The 23932-nt window shown below is 34.1% G+C and overlaps 1 protein-coding gene across 3 annotated transcripts; it reads left to right on the top strand.

Annotated features, from left to right (window-relative positions):
- Positions 1-1180: 1180 nt before the first annotated feature.
- On the top strand, positions 1181-17693 carry Keap1 (kelch like ECH associated protein 1). 3 transcript variants are annotated; one of them, XM_088258358.1, is made up of 13 exons: positions 1181-1383; positions 9863-10016; positions 11109-11222; positions 12217-12381; positions 12872-13021; positions 13301-13417; positions 14102-14263; positions 14414-14605; positions 14831-14962; positions 15052-15131; positions 15381-15586; positions 16307-16483; positions 17088-17693. In XM_088258358.1, the coding sequence occupies exons 2-13, from the start codon at positions 9885-9887 to the stop codon at positions 17432-17434; spliced, it is 1974 nt and encodes a 657-aa protein (XP_088114484.1). In that variant the 5' UTR covers positions 1181-1383; positions 9863-9884; the 3' UTR covers positions 17435-17693. The 3 variants fall into 3 exon arrangements, with proteins under 3 accessions (XP_088114484.1, XP_088114485.1, XP_088114482.1); XM_088258356.1 differs by lacking the exon at positions 1181-1383 and adding an exon at positions 6854-7269; XM_088258359.1 differs by lacking the exons at positions 1181-1383; positions 14102-14263 and adding an exon at positions 6852-7269.
- Positions 17694-23932: the final 6239 nt, after the last annotated feature.

Genomic DNA, 23932 nt, shown 5'->3' on the forward strand with positions numbered 1-23932 from the left:
AGTGAAAATTATTTTCCAGCCTGTCCACTTGGTTGTCCAGATTTGGTGGAAATTTCTATTAGGTTGGAGGTGACTGAACTCCGAATGAGAATACAACACTTGTGGAGTAGATATGAGCACTGAAAGAATAGCCATAAAGGGGAAGAAGGTTTTTAAGGTTTATAGTATTTTTAAAATAATAAATAAACTTGGTGAGAAAGTCGTCGAAAAATTCATCCTTCCCTTAAGACAATCCCAAATTCTAAAATACTGACATACACCTACTATCCTAACCCAACCTAATAAATACACATTTCTATAATTGAATGTAAAAATTCTAAACAAAAACTCTAGCGACAGTAACAAACAAAGGCTTCTTCTGCCTCATTAGATTATTTAAAAAAATCAATAGGTATCAGTGCTGAAATTTATATGTGAACTATGAAACATTTTTGCAAAATAGAATGTAATACATATGTGTAGTTATGTTATGTCTGCCTGCGTAGTGTAATAGATAGCGTGATTAGCTACCGTGCTGGAGGTCCCGGGTTCGATTCCTAGGGAGGAGGGTGAAAATAAATATTAATGATAATCCACTCCAATCTTTATTTAATATTACCCTGGACTGGTCTCTGAAGCGCCGGAGTGATCACCTTGCCTTAATGTAAGAAACGATCAAAACAACACTGCTTCAATACGATGCAGTGCCCTATGAACCATTGGGTGTGGATAAAGGTTAGAAAAATAAGTTATGCTACACATTGTAAGACAAGCTAGTCAATGACAGGTCACAAGCCCAGATTCAATATTTGTTTCTTTGGTATCTCAATAAGTTATTCGTTTCTATTGAGATACCAATTTAAAAAAATTAAAAAAAATTAAAAAAAAACAAAATAAATAACACGTTATAGCGCTTGTGCACTACACGGAATTTTACCGTCCGGCAGTCCGGTTTTGGAAAATAAAAGCGACTACGACAGTTTAGCGTGATTGAATTTACGCGGAACGTGTTCACGCAAAGATGGACAAAATCACAAGCCAATCCAAGCCAATCATCGTTTTATCACGCTAACTGAAGTGCCGGACGGTAAAATTCGTTGTAGTGCACAAGCGCCTTTATTGTGAATATAGGACAAGGTTTACAACACCTTTCTGTTGTCTCTGATAGAAGAGTTTCTATGGATTTGCTGTCAGTGTCAAATTGATAGTGCGGATAATGTCAATAGAATTTAGTAGTCTGTGATGTCAATCGCGATCTCTGGAACTATGCAATCGTAGTTATTTTTCGATTCGAGTATTGAAGACATTTTACCTAGATTTAATACTTTGTGTTTTCTTAATTTAAAATGGACTTTCTTAGTTAATTTTGCAACTTCAATAACACCAGCAAACTTGTAACATATCGTAAGTACGTTTATAAGTTATCTTTTAAAATATTAAACGTTAGTATGAGTCGTATATTTAACAAGTTGAACTTTAAAAACATGTTAGATAAAATCTTTAACTGACTTCAATATTCTTCCATACTGTTCTCTTAGACAAGTAAGTTTTGTAGAATCAAAATAAAATAAATTGTTATCCGTATATACCGTTTAAAAACGGTCTGCAATCAATTAACCACTTTGTTAATGTATTACGGATAAGGTTTTCTATGTATTTTTTTTTTTTTTTGTAAATAATTCATTGTTTTACATATATATAGTCTTAGAAGTTCTGCATATTATAGCTGTAAAATATTGACACTGGAATAAAAATAATGACTATTCGCCATTCAGTATATTTTGAGAAATTCAATTGTGTCAAAAAAAAACCTTTAACAAAAATAAATGAATAAATTTGTCATAAATGTTTTTATTAGAAAATATATTAAATTAATTTCTAGTGTCTTTTTTATCAATACTTAATACTTTAACATAAAATACTTAATTTACCATGTTGCTCATGCGATGAATATATCTTTCTGAGATATCTTAGGATAAGGATTTTAAATTTGATTAAATATTTTTTTTAGGCTGAGACATTTCTGAATGGCAAAAATGTGGATGTAGTTCTATGTTCCGATCAAATATGTTACGGTGGGGACTGACCCGAGCTTTTTGTCGTAACGTAATATTCGCGGCAAACATCCGACTTCGGATGGAGTACTCGGAATAAGCGGCGAGCAACTCGGCTTGCGGTACTGACTATACGAATACTCGAATTGTAACGTGTTACGTTACAACGAAATGACTCCGGTCAGTCCCCCAGCTTTAGGCATATAAGCTCTATTAACACATTTCGGACGGGTGTTTTTTTACGCCTGCGGACCGCTGGCGACGGGATTTGATAATTGTCTACATATAGTTTAGACCTTAACAAAGAGATTGGTGCACAATATTCATGTAAAAATATTAAATAATTCCTTCTTTTCTGACTTTGAAAGTAGGCCGGCGCAGAAGGTAAAAATACACTTTCCGTCCTTAAGCATCAATCGACCGAATGGGTAGAAATACCCTTGCTGTCCTTAGTGTGCTAACTATTTGACGGCTGGTCCAGTGCAGAAATTTGATCCAGTCTTTAAAGACTGGTCCTGGACATAGGCATGAATTTATTTTCAAATGAACACGTTTTGCTTGCATTAAGCAAATGGGTTTTAAATTTTTCTTAAAGGTTTTTTTTTCTAATTTCTAGTGGGAGATCATTCCATGCTTTCACCCTCGCAATAGTAAAGGCACACTTGCCCAATTTAGTGCGCTGATGTGACTCAATTTAGAATTTCCAATAATCAGTTGCTGCAGCGTTTGATACTGACTGCGGTTGAATCATTTTAGTGTTTGGTAGACCCTTATGTATAATGTTACAATAATCAATAATCAACTCCATATACTACAAATGCATTTATTGATTGACTAACAGCATCAACAGGAAAATTCTTGTGAATGCTTTTAATTGCACATCCATAAGCGCATCTTTTTTTCAGCAAAGGCTGATAAAAACGTGCGCTTGTTATTTTGCTAATAAGTGTCTCAAGAAAAGGATTAAGAACTAAGAAGCATTTTGACAACCGGTGAAGAGGTACTTCTCAAATTGGCTATAATAATAGTTAAATTCTCCCATTTTGGGTATATGCGATTTGTACACATAATTCGTCAACAATTTTTAATATCGCACAGGGTTTTTATTTAATATCTATAATATATAAAAAAATTATTTTATTTATTAAAAACAATGGGCAATACAAACATATAAAACTATCACCTGTTGATTTTCTCAAAGGAAAGTTTTTAATGATTTTTTTACCAGTATCTATTGTCTATGCTTATTTCATCTGGATATTGCAGATTAATTGTTATTTTGTATTTCTATACATGTATCAGTTGCTGTTTAAATACAAAAAAAAAAATTAACTGATTAATCTTTTGTAAAAACACATTACTTGTTATATGTATACTTCAGTCTTCTTCTGACCTTTATCTTCACTTAATTGTCCATAGGGTACCGCATTAGATTAATAAAGTATTGTCTTAATTATCCATGTTTTATGTCTATGAGGTAGGCGCCAAAAATTCTTAACCTGATATGGAGAAGAAGAAAAAATATGCAATAATTAAATACAACAATTTTTATTTTTCAATTTTATCTCCTCTAACTTCATTACATTTATCAATAATTGTTTTTATACCCTCGTAAAAATAATGTAAAGTTTTTCCCTTAAAATGTTCTATAACAGCTTGCAACTCACTATCGTCCCGAAAAAGATGACCCCGCCCTAAAGTCTTTTTTTTATTAGAAAATTAATAAAAATCAGTAGAAGCCATGTACGAACTATATGGTGAATGCTCCAATTCTTAAAAGCCGTATTCACGGATAGTAGCTTGTGAAATGGCAGCAGTATGCATAGGTGTATTGTTGTGCAATAATTGAACACCTCTTATCATTTTGCACAAATATTATCTCTTAATTTATGCAACAAGATGCACAGTAAGTTCTAATGACAGTTAAGTTATATTGCGCTTTTCAATACCAATAAGTAAAATGTCCTTACAAACCCAGAATATTGTAGCCATCACCTTTTTCGTTTATGGAATGAGTTTCGCCTTTTTGGGATAAGTTAGATTGGTTTCCGCCATTCTATCGATTCCCTTTTGGATAGAGGAACATAAAACAGAACCACTGTTTCATCTCCTGTGACAATAGACACCAAAATCAGTTTTGGGTCATCTCCACACGTGTTTAAAAATGATCACACACATTGGACTTGACATTGACATAGGAGAACATAAAGAAAACGCGGTACCCATCTTGCACTCACCTTATTCGTTCCCAAATGGTCGTGGAGAATTTGGCGAATACTTTTTTCACAAATATAAGAGACATCACTGCAATATCTATTAATACCATTTCTTCAATAATTGAATTTTTTTGAGGCCTTATCGCTTCAATAGGCCGACCGGAGAGCTCACCATCTTCAAGAGATTCTTGTCCCAAACGGCAACATTTCGCTCACTCACTTACGATGGAATATGTAGGAAATCAATCACCATAAACGCCATCTAAACATTGTGTAATGTGATTAAGAATATGCCTTTTTTTGTCAAAAATTAAATGGTAGCAAAACTAATTTGTAACTGTGGATAAAACATAGACCCACTTCTACACACTTAAATGAAATAGCTATCGAACATTGATAAGAGAGTGATGAGAAGACATTGAAGAGGGCCAAGACTGTTTTGTCAGAGAGTGATGAGAGGACATTGAAGAGGGCCAAGACTGTTTGGTCAGAGAGTGATGAGAGAACATTGAAGAGGGCCAAGACTGTTTGTTTGGTCAAAGAGTGATGAGAGGACATTGAAGAGGGCCAATACTGTTTGGTTAGAGAGTGATGAGAGGATATTGAAGAGGACCAATACTGTTTGGTCAGAGAGTGATGAGAGAACATTGAAGAAGGCCAAGACTGTTTGTTTGGTCAGAGAGTGATGAAAAGACATTGAAGAGGGCCAAGACTGTTTGGTCAGAGAGTGATGAGAGGACATTGAAGAAGGCCAAGACTGTTTGTTTGGTCAGAGAGTGATGAAAAGATATTGAAGAGGGCCAAGACTGTTTGGTCAGAGAGTGATGAGAGAACATTGAAGTGGGCCAAGACTGTTTGTTTGGTCAGAGAGTGATGAGAGGACATTGAAGAGGGCCAATACTGTTTGGTCTGAGAGTGATGAGAGGATATTGAAGAGGACCAATACTGTTTGGTCAGAGAGTGATGAGAGAACATTGAAGAAGGCCAAGACTGTTTGTTTGGTCAGAGAGTGATGAAAAGACATTGAAGAGGGCCAAAACTGTTTGGTCAGAGAGTGATGAGAGGACATTGAAGAGGGCCAATTCTGTTTGGTCAGAGAGTGATGAGAGGACATTGAAGAGGGCCAAGACTGTTTGGTCAGAGAGTGATGAGAGGACATTGAAAAAGGCCAAGACTGTTTGTTTGGTCAGCGAGTGATGAAAACAAATATAGAAGAGGGCCAAGACTGTTTGGTCAGAGAGTAATGAGAGGACATTGAAGAGGGCCAAGACTGTTTGGTCCGAGAGTGATGAGAGGACATTGAAAAAGACCAAGACTGTTTGGTCAGAGAATGATGAGAGAACATTGAAAAGGAACAAGACTGCTTTGGTCGGCTGGGATATAGTCGCCGCCATCTGTTTATATTTTACAGACTTTAAAATGAATGAATTGCTGGCTGAAAAATCTAAAACTCACCAAACGGAGTGGCTTTATATAATTGGAAGTAGGTATCTTTAAAAAAAATGAATTAATTTTTATTTATTCTCTTTCCTAGTACGTACTTTTCGTCACAAGGTCAAATATTACCGTTATTTCTGAATGAAATGTTCAGCTGTAATAACTTGTAGAAAAGATAGGCTCTTGATGTTTGTGATGCTATCAAAGAATAAGGGAAGAAGAAGGTAATATTTTTTTGAATAATTGGCATTATAATACGAAATTATCATGTCTCAATTTCGACCCGTGAATTTTGTATTAATATTCAAATTTCATTTTTTATATATTTTAATTTTGGTGCCGTAGCAGTCTAAGGATGGCCCCTGTGATGGTGGACGAGCATCGGCAAGAAATACGATAGTTGAATAACACTTTAAACATCTGATCAAAAAATATGGCGTTAATGACGTTATTTTAGATTTTTTATTGAAGTTGTGAGAGTTTTTCTCGGGTTTAAATTTAGGTTGTTGGTTATTGAACAATGATAGTGCATATTTATATTACAATAATGTTAAATAAATTATTCATTTCTCTTTTTTTTTGCTACCCGAAACTAACAGAATTGTTGAGCGATTAATTTTTTTTACCGACAGATTTTTTACCGCAAATGATTATTTAATTATCAAATTATAATGAATTTATATTATGTTCTTTGTGTTTAATTTATTGATTTTTGACCTTTTGAATATGTATATTTCGGCTATAAGTTCTCAGGTGTGATACTTGTTTCACATATTGCGTATTTGTAAATAAACAAAATTAAATACCTAGTCACGATGAATCGGCACTTTTTAAGCAGATTTTTCGCTTAGCAGGGTTTCCAAAACCTGCCTCGTTCCCCTAATGATCCGTAGGGTACCGCATCGATACCGTGTTGTGTTTTCTTACCGACGGAAAATGTTTTTTTTTTCAAATCGACATACAAGAAAATATCCTCGATTGAATAGGTATCCAGTAGGATGGATCGGAAACCTCCGAATAGATCGATATCCTCGTCAATTTGATAATAGTGTATCATTATTTTCCAAATTCTTCGAATATTTTTTACTCGATTTTGGATTAATTTCATTCGCCGATTTTCATAATTAGAAACGTTTTCAGCCCGCAGTCGACTGCTTATTTTGTTAGATATTTAGCCTGATATCCCTGATAAAGAATGACTAAGCATATTGATAAGAGATCAGCTGTGGTGACGAATCTGGCATCACGCTAGAATCCAAGCGGTCTGTTGTTCTGGCTGACTGACAAGCTGACCCCTCTTCTGCCTGTCGTGGTCTCGCGTGCTCGGCAACTGGTTGTGAGCAGATGTGAGATGTGTGCAATGAGACGAATGAGAAACTGCTCCGAGCTCGGCTCTGCGCGCGCTACTGGCGCTACTGAAACCTGAAACGTCGACGTCCGCATCGGCGTAGCTCGAGTTTGCTTGTGTGGATCTGTTTATGTTCTTATCTACCTACATACATACATGTAGGCATTTATCTTTCTCATTCTTATTTATTATATTTCCAAATAGTCGCGCATTGTGCTATTAATATGGTTATGTGGTGAGTAATTTTATATAATAATGATCATTTATTCACCATATTTATTATACCTACTGATATCTAACTTATAATTACGGCTATAATATTAGTGTTTGGCGTTCAATACCGCGAATGAAATTTAATTTTCTTCGTCTATACCAAAAATACTACTTTGTTTCCATTAGTACAAAAATAAAACAATTGCTATTATCGACTTTTACATAACATTTTCTTATCAGTTTATGGTAAAGAATTTGAACTGTCACAATCATATAATATAAATGTTTATTATTTTAAATAAATTATGATACAAAAATAACTAGCTAAGTGGAATAAATGTTGGATGCCGAATGACTGTGTATACGCGGGTTTGTAGTTTAAGGACGAGAGGAAATTAAGTTTGATTCCTTTCTGCTCAATAAAATCATCCCAGCGATTTTCTAAGTTTTAAATCACTAAATACGTAATTTATCAAACCCTGCATAATATACTCTATTTCGATGAGGACCTCCTTGTCAGATGTAAACCGCTTTCCGCATTTTATGATTGAAATAAAATAAAAAACTCTCAGGGGACCAAAACTGTAAAATACAGCGATTTTTAGTGTAACCATTCAAAGCAGTATCGGATCAATGACTGATGTTCTTATTTTTCCATGGTTTCAAAATAGCACAAAGTAGTAGAGGGTATTAAATGTTAATAAACAAATATAAAATGATCATAATCTAACCGTTTAGAATCTATACGATTTATCCTATAGATCGTGAAAATGGGTCTTTAGTAGACGCCTCCCTAATAAGCTGATGATTAAAGAAAAAAAATTATCCCGAATTTTGATAAAAGTTTACTTTGTTTCTGCCATTTTTACCATGAATTAGAGAAAAGAATTCCGTTTTTGTATCACATCATATCGAATATAATATTTTTAAAAAAAGTATTTGTTTCACGGATAAGTAGAAAAGTGGCCATTTACTTTGATTACGTTTTCATTTCGCTTCTGTTTCGGAGTGCATGTCAGGATTTAAAATAAGTCAAATTTTATAACAAAGTTTGAATTTCAGATTTGTGTATTATTTCGGCTCTCACCCGGTCTCTCCAGTTATTTTCCTAGCCTGTCTGGCAACCCTGCTCAGCGGGCGTCGATTGCACTCCGGACTCGCTACAGTCGGGCCCGATTATATGTCCCCATTGTTTTAATATTTCGGATATTTCATAAAAAATTATCACCGATATTTTTTTAATGAATTTGTTATGTATATGGATATAACCGCCAGTTCTTAATGCATATCATAAATATAATCGTATATCACGTAAATACATTTTTTTAGATAAAGATATCTCACAAATAAATTACCCATACCCATCATTTAAATTTTTTAAATTTTTTTAATGGGATCTTTTTTTTGCAATTTGAGAAAAGGCGGCGAGTCCTGCATGCCATTTTGAAGCAAGATATTTTTTTAATATGAGTAAACTTTGTCGAATAAATGCAAGAACTTTTTAGTATTATACTTTTCGATTCGTGAAAAACATTTTTTTCACGTGTTTAAAATATGAATCTAATGACGGTGTCAGCATACAAGTAGTGTATTTGCAAAAAAATAAGGGAATATAAGGAAATTTCCAAAGAAATTTAAATGGTTTTGAGCCATGGAAATTCACATAGTTTCCGACCTTTTTAGGCCGCTTGTCCCTCAGCAGAAGGTGCCTTTTTCACTTGCCTACTTCTCCAAAAATGGATGTCATTTTCCTCAACATTATATTTAAATCCTCTTCCAAATTTTCGCTATATACCCACCTAATGCCTATCGTCCAAAATCATATAAAATTCCTCCTTAAAACAATTGTAACTAGTGATCGCCCCTAAGCGACTTCTGTTGGCTGCTAAGGGGCGATACCCAGCTGGGCATCCATAATGTAAAAAATGAAATTAAGTAATTATGATTTTACAGAAAACGTAAAGATATATTTTTTTTAAATTATGAAACAAACTTTATTACTAGCTTGGTATTTGACTCATGTATTGTCGCTCTCTTGACTAACTATTGTAATTCTTAATATTTTATGGAATTCCAGTTAAAGCAGTTTCATTTCGATTTTCTTACCATGCATATGCTCACTAAGTGTGTGATGCCTGTGTCGACTACATATGAGAATTAATCTATAATTAAATTTTGTTTTCAATATTCAAGATCATCAACCGAGTGCATATGTCGTTCTTATTCCTGAAAAAATTAATGGTAATAACTGGTAACATAAAAAACCTATTAAAAGTCTTCTGTAAAATTTCTGCAAACGCAGAAAGTTAGTCAGTGAATGTCCACAGTCCCCCAATTGTTAAATATATTTTACAATACGTATCTCACATTTTTCATGTAAGCACCCTTATATCCTCACCGCCCATTATTGAAGGCGATCATTATTTATCCACCTATGAATAATTTTACTAAAGTTTATATCAATATCTTTTACGGAAAATGTTAAAAAATTTGTTGAGCATAGATACATGGGTTAAGCGTTAAAAATAATGCAATAGCACAAAACTTCATGTGAAACCCGAGCAGTTTCACACGTGCCTCTAATTTAATTGTTGCTCTATTTTATATTTTTCTAGTTGCGCAACGAAGCAGCACGGAATGGAGAATGAGATGCGTCGTGAAGTTCTGGGAAGCGGAACGGGAGGCGGGAACGTTCCTCCCTCCGGGGAGCCTGATGATATGGGGGACGTCACATTCTGCATGGCCAACTATATCAAAGAAGCCATGAAAGTAACTATCATTCTTCTACTTCTATATAAGATAGACAGTATTTTCAAAACATAGGTTAACTTTAGACGCTGCTCGTAATACTTGCCCGTTTAAAAAAATGTAAAATTATGTCAGCACTCTTACTTTATTAAGCATATTTTAGATTTTTCCAATTAATATTATCTCCCATTAATTAATTCATTCAAGCTGTGAATATGATATTTAGATTGAATTAGTTTTATTTGGAAAAATCTAGACTTTATACAAGTTGGCCTCAATCATGTTCACTATTCTACATATCGCTCACTCCTTTCAAGAACGTCATAAATAAAAAAACTTGATTTTTCAGGTGAACGTTTTTAAAGTTTAAAAATATAATACAATGTATTAAAAATAAATATCAAGCCACTTATTGAACTTTTTACTGTGCAATAGATCTTTTTAGGTAAAACCTGGAGGTTTTTTCTCCATTTGAAAAATATTTAGTATATTTAAAAAAATAATTAAACAATTCATTTTCTTCGAAATGCAAAAACAACACTTTCTGGCCCTGTAGTGGGTAAATATTAAGTTTTAAAAAATGCTGCTTTTGCTGGGATAAAGTACATTTTCTGGGCATTCCGAAAACATGCACAACTGAAAATTGACGATTTTTGATTTATGACGTTCTTGAAAGGAGTGAGCGATATATTATTCCATATCCCTTTTGTTTTTTGTTTTTTATATTTAGTAGTAATAAACCATTGATTGTCGTTAATAAATTAGTAAAAAGTTATGTTTTTAATTATCAAAATTAATTAAAAAATCTAATAATATTTTTGGGATATACAAGATGGCAAAATGTATAAAAGTCAAGAACCGCTTGTAATTGAATGACAATTCATTTCAGACAAAGATATTGAGCCCCCTTAGTATTTTACTAAAAGTATTCTACTAATACGGCTTAGAGGTGTATATATGTAAATGATTTTTGAGACTTTATTTTCGATAGCTGAGAAACAACAAATAATTTTTTTTTTAATTTTAATTCACTTTGTAAATTGCGCAAGTGATTTTTTTAACTGAAATCGACTGATATAAGAAATATATACTATTTGATGATGATATTCATAGATGATGTTCATGATGCGTTCCCATCACATGTTGACGGACGTCATTCTGGTTGTTGGTGAAGAGCTTTTCCACGCACACAAAGTGGTCCTAGCTGCTGCCAGCCCATACTTTAAGGTATCTATATTGCTGATTTATCAATTATTTTCAATGTTTTTTTTTTCTAAACCATTTATTTTATTTTATTGAGTCATCTAACACAAAGACATAAATAAAAGGTAAAAGAACAAAACTAAAAACAAAAATTTCTACAATTGTAAAAAGACAGAACAATTATTATAATTAAAAATGGTAATATTTGTAACAAGAATTAATAATAAAATAAAATACAGTAAGATCATAAAAATGACTTCCAAATAATGATGTTCACTTTCAAATATTGGATGTGCCTAATTCGGCAATTCAGCCTACCTTTACTTCTAGGTGTATTTCACCATTAAAAATTTAACTGAGGTATTACTGCATAGTATTTATTTTAACACTTTTAATTGCCAAAACTGTATTCACACATCTCACATTCCCATGGTCACTTTTAGTGACCAAGATTAAGTATTTTTTAACAATGTTAATATTGGAACATCCAAAGAGAACTTATTTTGTTTCGTACTTAGCTATGCTCTGTATAAAATATCAACAGAGACTTTCCACAGCAGCGCATGCGCACACATTTCATTAGAAGTACGCATTAACTATTATTTTTTTTTAGATGGGAGTTGCATGTATTATTTACCTCGCCTATTATGTACAAGGTTTATAGATCATTAAATGGATTTTGATTCTTCAAGTTAAAAAATATGTTTCTGTGGGAAAAGGAAGGATAAACTAGTGTGGACCAATCAAAAATTTCTCAGCATTTACTCATTGCTGTAAAGAAACCACGTAAAACTCTTTGGTAGAAGCCGGACTGTTGACTGTCTTCACTGGGTCTTCCGTTCCACTTGGTTTATGGTACCAATGTCCTTCACTATTTTTATCACGTAGCAAGTACTTTTGCTGGACAGTTCTCCTAAATACGGCTCCTTTTCACATACACTGCACAGTATCCGTGTAGTTTTGCAGAGGTCATAGCGTGCATTAACCTTTTGTCTGGTTTGCTTGCATCTGTCGGCAGGCCATGTTCACCGGGGGGCTGAAAGAGTGCGACATGTCCAAGGTGCGCTTGCAGGGACTCTGCCCCTCAGCCATGGCGCGCCTGCTATACTTCATGTACACAGGCCACATCCGGGTCACCGAAGTCACCGTCTGCCAATTACTGCCAGCTGCGACTATGTTCCAGGTAACCCCGCATCACTGCTCCAAGCTGTACAGTTTCAAACTAAAAATTCAAGCACTTTTATACTAACTTCAACCCACTTGCCCTGAATATCTAATACCCCATCTCACAAATACTTTGAATATTGAATCAGTCTTAGATGCTTTCGCCATTTTGATTTTCATATCACCAGATTCAAACAGAATTGTGTAATATTTTATGATTTAAAAACAAACGCTCTTATTAGTCGCGAAGTATTGACAATCCTTATTGTAAAAAAATTAGTCCAATAAAATATTATTTTGCAAGTTTAATCGAAACGCCCTTGAGTAAGTTAAATGAAAATGGCGCTGTAAAAATTAACCAAAATTAATATTTTTATTATTACATACAAAAATAAAATGAAATAAATTTAGTTTTTTGACTGTTTATTTTTACAAGTTTGGTACATACAGTTGATACTTTCAAGGTTACTGTAGTTGAGATTCAATGTTTGCAATATTTTGGATTTCAGATTACGAATGTGATTGAAGCATGCTGTGTATTCCTCGAGCGCCAACTAGCACCATCAAATGCCATTGGAATCGCCAACTTTGCGGAACAACACGGATGTAATGAGCTCAAACAAAAGGCAAATCTGTTCATCGAAAGAAATTTTACAGAGGTTCTAATTCATTTAGTTTACTCAAATTATTTCTAAATTCATCTGAATATTAAATATGTCATAAAGGAAGATTTTTAATACTTAACCCGCACCATCACACCATTCCTCACAAGGGTGAGCAGGGACAATAGAACGTCTGTGTCTATCCTGATACATAATTCATTTTCTCTAACTTACTCAGCAATTTTTATCCTACACCATTTATTATGAATAAATCCTTTTTTATAAACATAAACAAATGACGTTCCACTACAAATTTTTTTTAAATCAATATTACAGATATGTCAAGAAGAAGAATTCCTTGAACTCTCTGCAATCCAACTAGTCTCTCTTATAAGGAAAGATGAACTGAATGTTCAAGAAGAACAAGAAGTTTATAATGCCGTCGTCAATTGGGTATGTCACATATCGCTCACTCCTTTCAAGAACGTCATAAATCAAAAAACTTGATTTTTCAGTAGAACGTTTTTAAAGTTTAAAAATATAATACAATGTTTTAAAAATAAATATCAAGCCACTTATTGAACTTTTTACTGTGCAACAGATCTTTTAAGGTAAAACCTGAAGGTTTTTTCTCCATTTGAAAAATATTTAGTATATTTAAAAAAATAATTAAACAATACATTTTCTTCAAAATGCAAAAACAACACTTTCTGCCCTGTAGCGGGTAAATATGAAGTTAAAAATATGGCTCTTTCGTTGGGATATAGTACATTTTCTGGACATTCCGAAAACATGCACAACTGAAAATTGTCGATTTTTGATTTATGACGCTCTTGAAAGGAGTGAGCGATATGTGCATGATATTATTATATTATTGATATTATTAATTACCTTCAATGCCTCAACGAGTCTCACTTTTCCGTGCTCATGGCGCCAGTCATACAATATATCCACATTTACATGTATGACTTTCCTACTCATTTTGTCAGTATTGGAACATGTAGATAATGAGATAATGAAAGATTTTTGCGAGGTGTGGATACCGTCAAGAATACTTATTGACACCTAAAAAGTTGTCCATGACCAGCTAATACACAAAATATACAATGATACTTTAGTTTCCACTTCATATTTTAGGTTAAATATGATGAAGATAACAGGTATCCTAAAATGGAACACATATTGTATGCAGTTAGATGTCAATATTTGACTCCAAACTTTTTAAAGGACCAAGTGAAAAATTGTACATTATTAAAAAAAGTTCCTGCCTGCCGAGAATACTTGTCTAGAATATTTAAGGTAAATACACTGTCAGCCTGATATTATTGAATTATATATTTCCTTACATTCTTTCCTGTACGGCTTCTCTCTCGCCGGCTCCCGAACTGCTCCATACATGACACTCATTTCTCCTTTATCTATTACTCTCAACCTATATGCGTGTTAAAGGATCTCACATTGCACAAGAAGCCCGTTGTGAACGAGAGGCGGCCCAACACTCCGCGGGTGATCTACATCGCGGGCGGCTATCTGCGCCACTCCCTCAACACTATGGAGGCCTTCAACTTGGACGAGGGCTCGTGGACCTCCCTGCCCCCCCTCTCTGTCCCGCGCTCGGGACTCGGGGGAGCCTTCCTCAAGGTAAATTGACCTGTCACTTAACAAAAAGGTCGCTGCTAATTTTTTCTACACTTCCATCAATAAAAATAATGTTCCACTTGCACAGATAGTGACAGTTCAATGCATGCCAAACGAGCGTCAAACATACACTGTCACTCCTTATCGCCTTATTATATTGCAAATGGCGATGTGACACGCTGGTTTTTTTATGTATCGTTTATAAATGATGTGTGCATTTATTTTTAGGGTTTATTTTTTGCCGTAGGAGGCAGAAATAATTCTCCAGGAACGTCTTACGACAGTGACTGGGTGGACGTGTTCAATCCGAGTACGGACCAGTGGAGACCTTGTAGCCCCATGTCCACCCCCAGGAACAGGGTAAATTTGCGCATATTTCTTACCTTACAATACGTGATTCCTAATCGCTACATTCATATATATTTATATACACTCTTCGTAATAAATAGGTCGGAGTGGCTGTAATGGATGGCTTACTATATGCTGTTGGTGGTTCCGCCGGCACAGAATATCACAAAAGTGTCGAATTGTAAGTTGTTTTTATATTATTTCCATAATTATTAACTATTTGCTCCTTCAACTTACGTGTCAAATTGAAAAAATACATCATGAAAAAAACAGTCCTGCAGTGATGATATCTTAACAACAAAATTGATTAATGTTTACATAAGCCCCTTTAAAATGTTTGTAAAATTTGTGAAGATTTAGTCAATTCACTTGTATCAGCTAAAAATTCCTCACAAAAATGATCACTTTAACGCATAATCCTGCCTTTCAGTTTCGACCCGGAGGAAGATCTTTGGACGAGTGTAACGCCCATGCACTACGCTCGACTGGGTGTGGGGGTGGCCGTGGTGAACCGACTGCTGTACGCTGTGGGAGGTTTCGACGGGCAGCAGCGCCTCGCCAGCATGGAGTGCTACCACCCCGAGAACGACCAGTGGACGCTCATGCCGCCCATGTCCACTGCCAGAAGCGGAGCGGGTACTGCCATCTTATTATTGAGTCCACTATTGTAACGACTAATGGTACTGGAACACTTGATGAGGAAGACGGAAAAACACAATGTGGAACAAATATTTATTTTGCCATAACTATAAAATTATTAGGGCGAGAAGAGCAAAGCGACACCAATAAATTGAGTCGTAGCACGATGTTTCGCTTCTTAACAGTACTGAGTCTTAACACAAAGAACACAGGTCGAAAAACCGATCAAATTACACTCAGTACTGAAGCTCAAAGAGCGGGATGTATTACATTTAAATTCTAATTTATTCTGAGCACCCGAAGTATTGATACTCCACCCTTTATATACTATTTTACAGTGGTTACGTGTGGTGGGAAAAATATTTGTAAACATACGAAAGTCAATGAACTGTGTACATAACTTTGTTCTTCTCGAATACTATACATGAATACATGATCTTAATTTCTATACATTAATACATAATTTCATTATCAAAAAATACACAAATTCTTAGAAAAAATGAGCTAATTTTTAAGGCTATATTACATATTGGTTTTAATCTCCTTAAAATATAAGACAGTGTCTATGTACTGCCTAGGCCAGGTTATATTCTAAATATTCAGTATTGAAATTAAAATGAAATATAAAATAAAATATTTGATTAAACTAAACAACGATTATTACGTGTGAGATACACTTGTATTGTTGTACTCAGTGAGAGTTTACGGTGCTTGCAGGAGTGGCTGCCCTGAACCAGTGGATCTACGTGGTGGGCGGGTACGACGGGGCACGCCAGCTGGGCTCGGTGGAGCGCTACGACACGGAGCGCGGCATGTGGGAGCAGGCCAGCCCTATCAAGGTCCCTCGCAGTGCTCTATCCCTCTCTACTCTGGATGGAAAACTCTTCGCCATGGGTAAAGCCTCTACTAAACATGCTAATGAATAAATGATCAATATGAAAATATGGTGAAATCTCTAGAAATCATCGTAATACGTACCATACATAAGAATGAATACATTTTTTTTCGTGTAATTCTTAACTGTATCGCTATGATTTCTATAGAATTTAGCGTGTTTTCATTTTGTTTATGGTTAAGTACCTACCATACGGTAGATCTTATAACAAAATGGCTAATTAAGTGAAATCATAATAATATTTTTCTGCTTTCTTAAATTCTTTTAAGCATGAGCAAATAAAAAGATGTAAACAAAATAAAATGTCTAGAAAGTGTGTATTATGCACATATAGCCAGCTTAATGCGATACATAAACTGCATATGCAGCACCTCTTTAAGGCATATTTGAAAATCAAATAGTTAACGTATGGGCTGTAAATTAGTATACAGACAATATTTCGATAGCTCTTGAGGTCCTCTGTCACGTCGCTTTAGTTGATCTTTGACCAATTGAATATCCTGGATATACACTCATGTGTATCTTAACGTAATTGATTTGTTTTACTCTAACCGAAATTAAAAACCATAAATGAATAATAATTGTACCTTTTGCTTTTGAAAGGGGGATATGACGGGCAGGCTTTCCTCGCGATAGTGGAGGTGTACGATCCGAACACGGACACATGGGTGGAAGGGACTCCCCTGCCGTCGGGCCGCTCGGGGCACGCCTCTGCCGTGGCGTACCAACGCACCTGTCCCGTGCACAGCGTGGACCACGACTCGGACGGGGGCGACCTGCCCGCGCGCCCTCGCACGCGCCCCCAGCCCCACCCCCACCCGGCCCCCTCATCCAGCAGGTCCAATAATAATGACAACTCCACGGATAGTACCAACAGCACCGCATCGCCATCCCAGGACTCCGTTGCCGGATCGCTTTCCGGAGATAGAAGCGACGCCAACGCTTTATGACACACAACATAATTTCCGAGTGGTGATGGTACACTGCATCAATCTGACTTATTTATGTATTTGAATATCTTAAAGACATTTAAAAGAAACTATTCTCAATGTCCCTAAGTGTCCTTGGGTTTTGTCAATTTTAAAGTTTCTCTAATGAAATTGAGGCGAATGCGATATGTATTATTATAGGCACCATGTTTCAGTTTACTGTCTTCAGAGACTTAACGGAGCCAAAACTACCTCACAAATATAGGGCCTCTTCACAGGGTTTTATTTATTTTATTTTATATATTTATATATATGTACATATATAAATATATATATATATATATATATATATATATATATATATATATATATATATATATATATATATATATATATATATATATATATATATATATATATATATGTAAATATATATATATATATATATATATATATATATATATATATATATATATATATATATATATATATATATATAAAATTTTGTCTAATGCTGTTTTATTTATGACTTTTGTAAATTATATGTATGTATTAGTTTTTAATTAGCTCCTTTATTTTATTTTAATCATTTTTTTTTATATAAGGATAGTGTATTTAATTATCAAAATATTGAATTATTACTGAATTTAATAAGTTTCTGATAATGGTACGATTGATAAAGAGTAGAGAGAAGATCTAGGTACAAAATACATACATATTATGTTTACTGTATAATACACCCTTCATCACATTTTTTTGTAGATTTTAGATCTGTTTTAGACTCCACAAGTTTTAGACTATTGAACTTAAACACAGTGAACATTGTTTTTTTTGTGCATTATATTGGTTCATCCCATAGTTTAAGTAATGCGGTTTTTTTGATTGTCTATTGAGAGATCGATTCGGTGAGAAGTTAATGTCACGTTTCGGACTGGTGAATTGACCGCCTAGATTGTAACGTAAAGTTTTAAAACTTTACATTGGCTTATCCGCAGACTTAAGTCTTTGCAGATAAACCAACTTCAACTGAGGCATAGGAAACCAACATTACTCGCGTTATTTGCGCCATAATCATCAAAATGCTTGAATGCGTCATCAAAAATTGAACCTTTAGAATGGACATTCTAAAACGCAGTCGCGGCCAACATTTGAAAGATATTGTCTTTGAAAAGTAAACGATGATAATAAAGATACGATGATGAAAATGATGAATCACCTATACATATCATGGATAATGATTTCAAGATTTAAGTCATGATTTGTTTTTAGTTAATAGATAACATGATTAAATAAATTTTCTTTAGTGTAATAGTAAATCAATCCAGTAGAACTTACTCAATAAGTATACATTCCAATTGTGTGGAGGTAATAAGTTGAAAAATAATGTCCCTTCTGCCAGAATAGTGAAGAGAAAGGAATGCCATTCATAAGTTTGCTAATTTATTATTTATTTTTTACTCAACATTGTCAAGATATATTTATTTCAGGTATTATTTATCTTCAAATGTAGTAGTTTTTCAATCATTTCATCTCATTTTTATTTCCACTCATTTTCCACCTTGGTGCTTTGTGGATTAACTGCCATCTGAACAAAATTACCGAACCAAACAAAATTACAAAAAGAATTTGAATGAACATTGCAATGCAGATGGCATTTGGGCAGTTGGATTTCAGACAAATGTGCATCACCTATCTATTTTTATATGTGTAATTTGGATAAACCATGTTTTACAATTATCTGAGACCAATTATTTATGATTACCGCGAGTTGTCGTATTTTGCTGTACTGTGCAATTTTTTTATTGTAAACAAGTTATTTACAACATTCTGAATGTTTTCAAATCCTTATTCGTGTATCTGTTTCTTCACTTGGAAGTTATTTTTATATCACTTTACTTTTTGGTATGGACTGGTGCGTGCAGCGGGCGAAAACCAGTGGAAACTAAACCAAAACCAAATTTTACAAAAATTACTTTATCTGATTTCTTCAACACTGATCATAGTATGTTACGTATCTGATCAGTAACGAACTTTCGTATCTTTCTTTCATGTAAGGATAACAGAATTCGAAAAGAAGGCAGATATTATGTTTATAACATCATAAAAATAAATACTTGCCTACACTGCACTAGCAATACACGATGAACAAATGATGTATAAAAAATACATTATAAAAATATTGCTCTCCTGCTCACCCAATAAAGAAAAATGAAGTTAAAAAAAAAGATGGATATAATTTGAGAATTATTATTGTCAAGTGAAATTATTTTACTGACTCTAATTACTAATTACCTTGGTATGCAGAGAGCTATGCAAGAGTATATGTGTATGTAAAATAAAGGATGGGCTATCTTATATTTTTGTAGATATGGTAAATACTCTACAAAATAATCGAGTCCAAATACCTTACCCGCCTTAAAAGTGCAGCCGGCATAAAAGGTAGAACTACCCGTCCCGCGCCTGACTGTGCTTATGTGCGGGAGTCAATAAGGTATTTATACCCGCGCGGGTATAAATACCCTTCGCGCACAAAGTATATTAAGTGAAAAATAAATTTGTAAATACATATATTTAATGAATTTTCATAATTAAGATTGGTATAAATAATTTATAATTATTTCTGAAATTTTTAATACAGTTGTACCGAAAGAAGGTAACATTTTCTTTAAAGATTTTAAATAGTTAAACCGAGAATATTGAAACTACTCTGTCATTAAATCAGTTTCTATGGACACAAAATGGAACACTTTGGAATATGTGTTTGAATACAGTTGTACCTAGATTTGGTTACATTTCATTAAAAGATTTTAAATAGTGAAACTGAGAATATTCAGACTACTCTCGGCCAATGAATCGGCTTCTATAAACACGGAATGTATAGACTATGGAACATGGATTTGAAAAGAAAGTCAAATATTTTTAATTATTTTACAAGAATTTAAAAACATAGTTGAATAAAGAAAAAAAGACTTCTGTGGACCCACAAACATGGACAATCCTAACATTTAAATAGCTAATCCCACCTGTGGTTATAATATGGTACATCATAAAAATGCAAGGTTTGCATATTTTTTCTTCCTCCGTTTATGGGTATTCAATTAACAGTTATATATCACTGACGTCAAATGAGTAATTACCATATACATGTGTATGTATACTTGGGGACCAAACTTTAAAATATTTAAAACATAAATACATAGTATGTTTGCAGGATATTACAGAAAATAATATGTAACATAAATAATAAATCATAAATCTTCATTACAGATTAAATTATTTGTTACAATTCTTTGATTAGATATTTGTGTTTATCGGTAATATGTAATATATGTAAATAGTTTATTATTTGTATTTAAATAAAAATAAAAATTATATTTTATCTAAAAAAAATCCATACATGATCTTAACAACTGTCATCCCAAAAACATTATTCTGAGACAGTGGTTCCCTTGCACCTATTTTTCTTCCTTAATCCTTTGTACTAGAGATGAGCTTAATAGGACTTTTAAGTGACCAGTATACCGGCAACTGTGACTTGTAAGTCGCTGCTTCACTTTGTCCATCCCCGTGTGTGTCTTTTGAATCATATCATTTGTAGATTTACACTAAAGAGAATTAAACTAGGTACCTTTTTTTCATTAATTGATTCGGCAGTCACTTGGTGGTAAAATATATCCATTTTTATTTAATGTTTTACTCAGTAAATACTACTATTTCTTAAAATCAACTGTGACACGTATTTCGATGCATTTCGCATCATTTTCAAACACCGTATGTGAAGCTTATTCCAAATTTTACAGTTGGATCCTTGGGACGTTGAAGGTCACAGTAGATTTAAGAAATTACAAATTAAAAAAAAATATGGACAATGTTTATTTTTATTTTATTTAAAAAAAAATACAACATACAAGATCATATATTATTTTTTTACTGTTTTGTACTCCTACATATACGGAAAATAGTAAAATTTCATTAACAAAAAAACAACATTTTGAGTGTGTCCAAATACTTGTTCACAAAATCTGGATTATCTCCAATTACAGGAGTTATTTTCATATTATTTTTGACATCTCATCAAAGATGAAGAAGAATATGGAAATAGTGAAGTTCTATTGATTTTGGAAACCTCGTTCTTGAATCAATAGAACTTCACTATTTCCATATTCTTCTTCATCTTTGATGAGATGTCAAAAATAATAACAAAAAAACAACTAACAAACGACGAAAGTACTCTTAAAGTACTTTAATTTTTTTTTTTTAATAGAAACACGGTTGTACATACCAAAGTAACACAAAACAAAGAGTAATGAAAAAAAAAATAGAAATCTGTAAACAATTAAATATCTTTATTGCAATTTTAAAAAATATCTCTAAACGCGATGCATGTCTGTTCTTGTTCTGACTATGCACAACAACAGACATGCAATGCGTCGCTACTTTGGCCGTCTGACATCCTCCCGGTGACCGACGAGTCTCTGATCATTGTCGCACGTTTTAGTTAGTTTTTCGTTTATCCAAGTTTAGCCAAGCCGAAATCATTAAAAAATCAACATTATGTCTGACTAGGAGCTGTTGCGGAAATTTTTGCTCTGCAGAGAATTGGGTCGCCAGTATTACTCTGGTCAATGTTTGTACACAACGGATTCTTCAGATCTTTGGACACGTTGCAGAGAGTTGCAGCCAAATTTGTCCCTCGCCTTCTCGCAGGCGAGCAAAGGGATCGGCAACTTCAGGCATGTTTTGAGCTTCAAAATTAGTTCAAAAAGGACCTTGAATTTTTTCCAAGGTGATTACCGGTGATGCATCGTGGTATTATGGATACGACCCCGAAACAAAGCAGCAATCAAGCCCGTGGAAGACAACTGGCTCTCCTCGTCCCAAAAAAGCTAGCCAATTTGCACATGCCACTTTTAAAAAATATTTTGGTTGAGTTGAGTGACCAAAAGTTAATAATTTACTCTTAGAGCATAAAAAACATTGATTTGAAAATAGATAATACGTAATCAGTCCACGAAGAGGATGCGCATATAAAATGATAAGATAAAAAGAAACAGAGTTACCGTAAAGTGGGTATACTTTGCACCATGGGTGATACTTTGCACCACCTTCTGTAAAGAAATTGTAGAGCTGGTCATCTCTGATACATGTCATTTTTCATTCTACTTTCTATTGTTTCTGATAGATGGCACTTCAATCCACTTTTTAGTTTACAGAAGTAACAGTCGGTCGCTATTGCTTCAATGCGTTTTTCCTGTCCGAACGTAAAGAAAGTTTTCTGTCTGAAAATTGTGTCCGAAAAAATCCAGTGGAATCAGTATACTGAAACTAGTTACAACAAGTGAGTGGTCTCTAAATCATAGGTAGATAGGCCCTGCTTTTCTCAAATACTGTATTTTTTAGTTACGTTGTCAAGTTTATGTAAAAATAATATTTTTTTAAGAACTGACTTGTATTGGCCACATTTGGGGTAACATTGCACCAAGTGCAAAGTATCCACAAAAGGCCATAGTTAATTAATTTGATGAAAAGTCTTAAAACGGATAATACAACTTGACATGTTTGCTAAATATCTATTGGTTTTGTGTACTTACTTAATTCCTGATGGTATATTTTTTTCAAAAATGTCAAGAACACACAAACAGCGGCCTTATGCCAGACGATACTGCAATTTTACACCGAAGAGAGTGGAGCAGTGTGTGGAGGTCATTCGAAATGGTACAATCAGTCAAAGAAAGGCTGAAGAAATTTTCAAAATCCCCAGAAGGACGATTAACTATAAGCTCAAAGGTCAGCACACAAAACCTGTGGGAAAACCTCCGATATGTGACAAGTGCGAAGAGCAATCCTTCGTAAACTGCATAGTAGACATGAGTGAGTACGGTTTCCCAGTGAGTGTTTTTAACATTCGCTACATTCTAATAGCCTATTTGGATAGATTTGGCAGAAGAGTACGAATATTAAAGAACAACGTACCAGGCTCTAAATGGATAAGATCATTTTTGCAAAGACATAAAACCTTGACTGTTGCTAAAACTAGTCAGTTGCTTAATCGGTTGCCATTAAAAGCGTATGACGATGACGTGCGCCAGAGTTTTCAACAGTTTTTGGAAGAAAACAGATTCAACCCAAAGAATTCAGTCTTAAAACGCAGGAAAACAATACCGATAGAACCAGGTTAGAGCATTGCTCACAATCCAAATGTCGAAATGAACGTTGACGAGACACAAATGCTACCTGAACCAACTACATCAATGATCCCACCTTCCACATCGAAACTTCCAGCATATCTAGCATTAACTGATTATAGTTGACACGGAAGCTTTGAGGAAGAGGGAGAAGAACAAAAACGATGACTGAAACCAGTTATCGTATTTGTTCTTCCGTTTCATTAGGACCAGTAAAAAAGAAGGTGGGAAAATATGTCGTATTTCATTATGAAGGAGAAAATTTTCCGGGACAGATTTTGGAAATAAAGAAAGACAGAGCTGTTAAATCCATGCAGGAGAGTCTCAAAACGTG

The sequence above is a fragment of the Brachycentrus maculatus genome, unplaced genomic scaffold (assembly GCF_059751285.1).
Source record: "Brachycentrus maculatus isolate JH-2025_06_01 unplaced genomic scaffold, ASM5975128v1 h1tg000093l, whole genome shotgun sequence".
In the NCBI taxonomy this organism is placed as follows: Eukaryota; Metazoa; Arthropoda; class Insecta; order Trichoptera; family Brachycentridae; genus Brachycentrus; species Brachycentrus maculatus.

Excerpts from the sequence above, each read along its gene's own strand:
- Keap1 (XM_088258356.1), top strand. Across the intron at positions 13,022-13,300 it reads TCGAAAGAAATTTTACAGAG|ATATGTCAAGAAGAAGAATT; the intron begins GTTCTAATTCAT and ends TCAATATTACAG. Across the intron at positions 13,418-14,101 it reads ATAATGCCGTCGTCAATTGG|GTTAAATATGATGAAGATAA; the intron begins GTATGTCACATA and ends TTCATATTTTAG.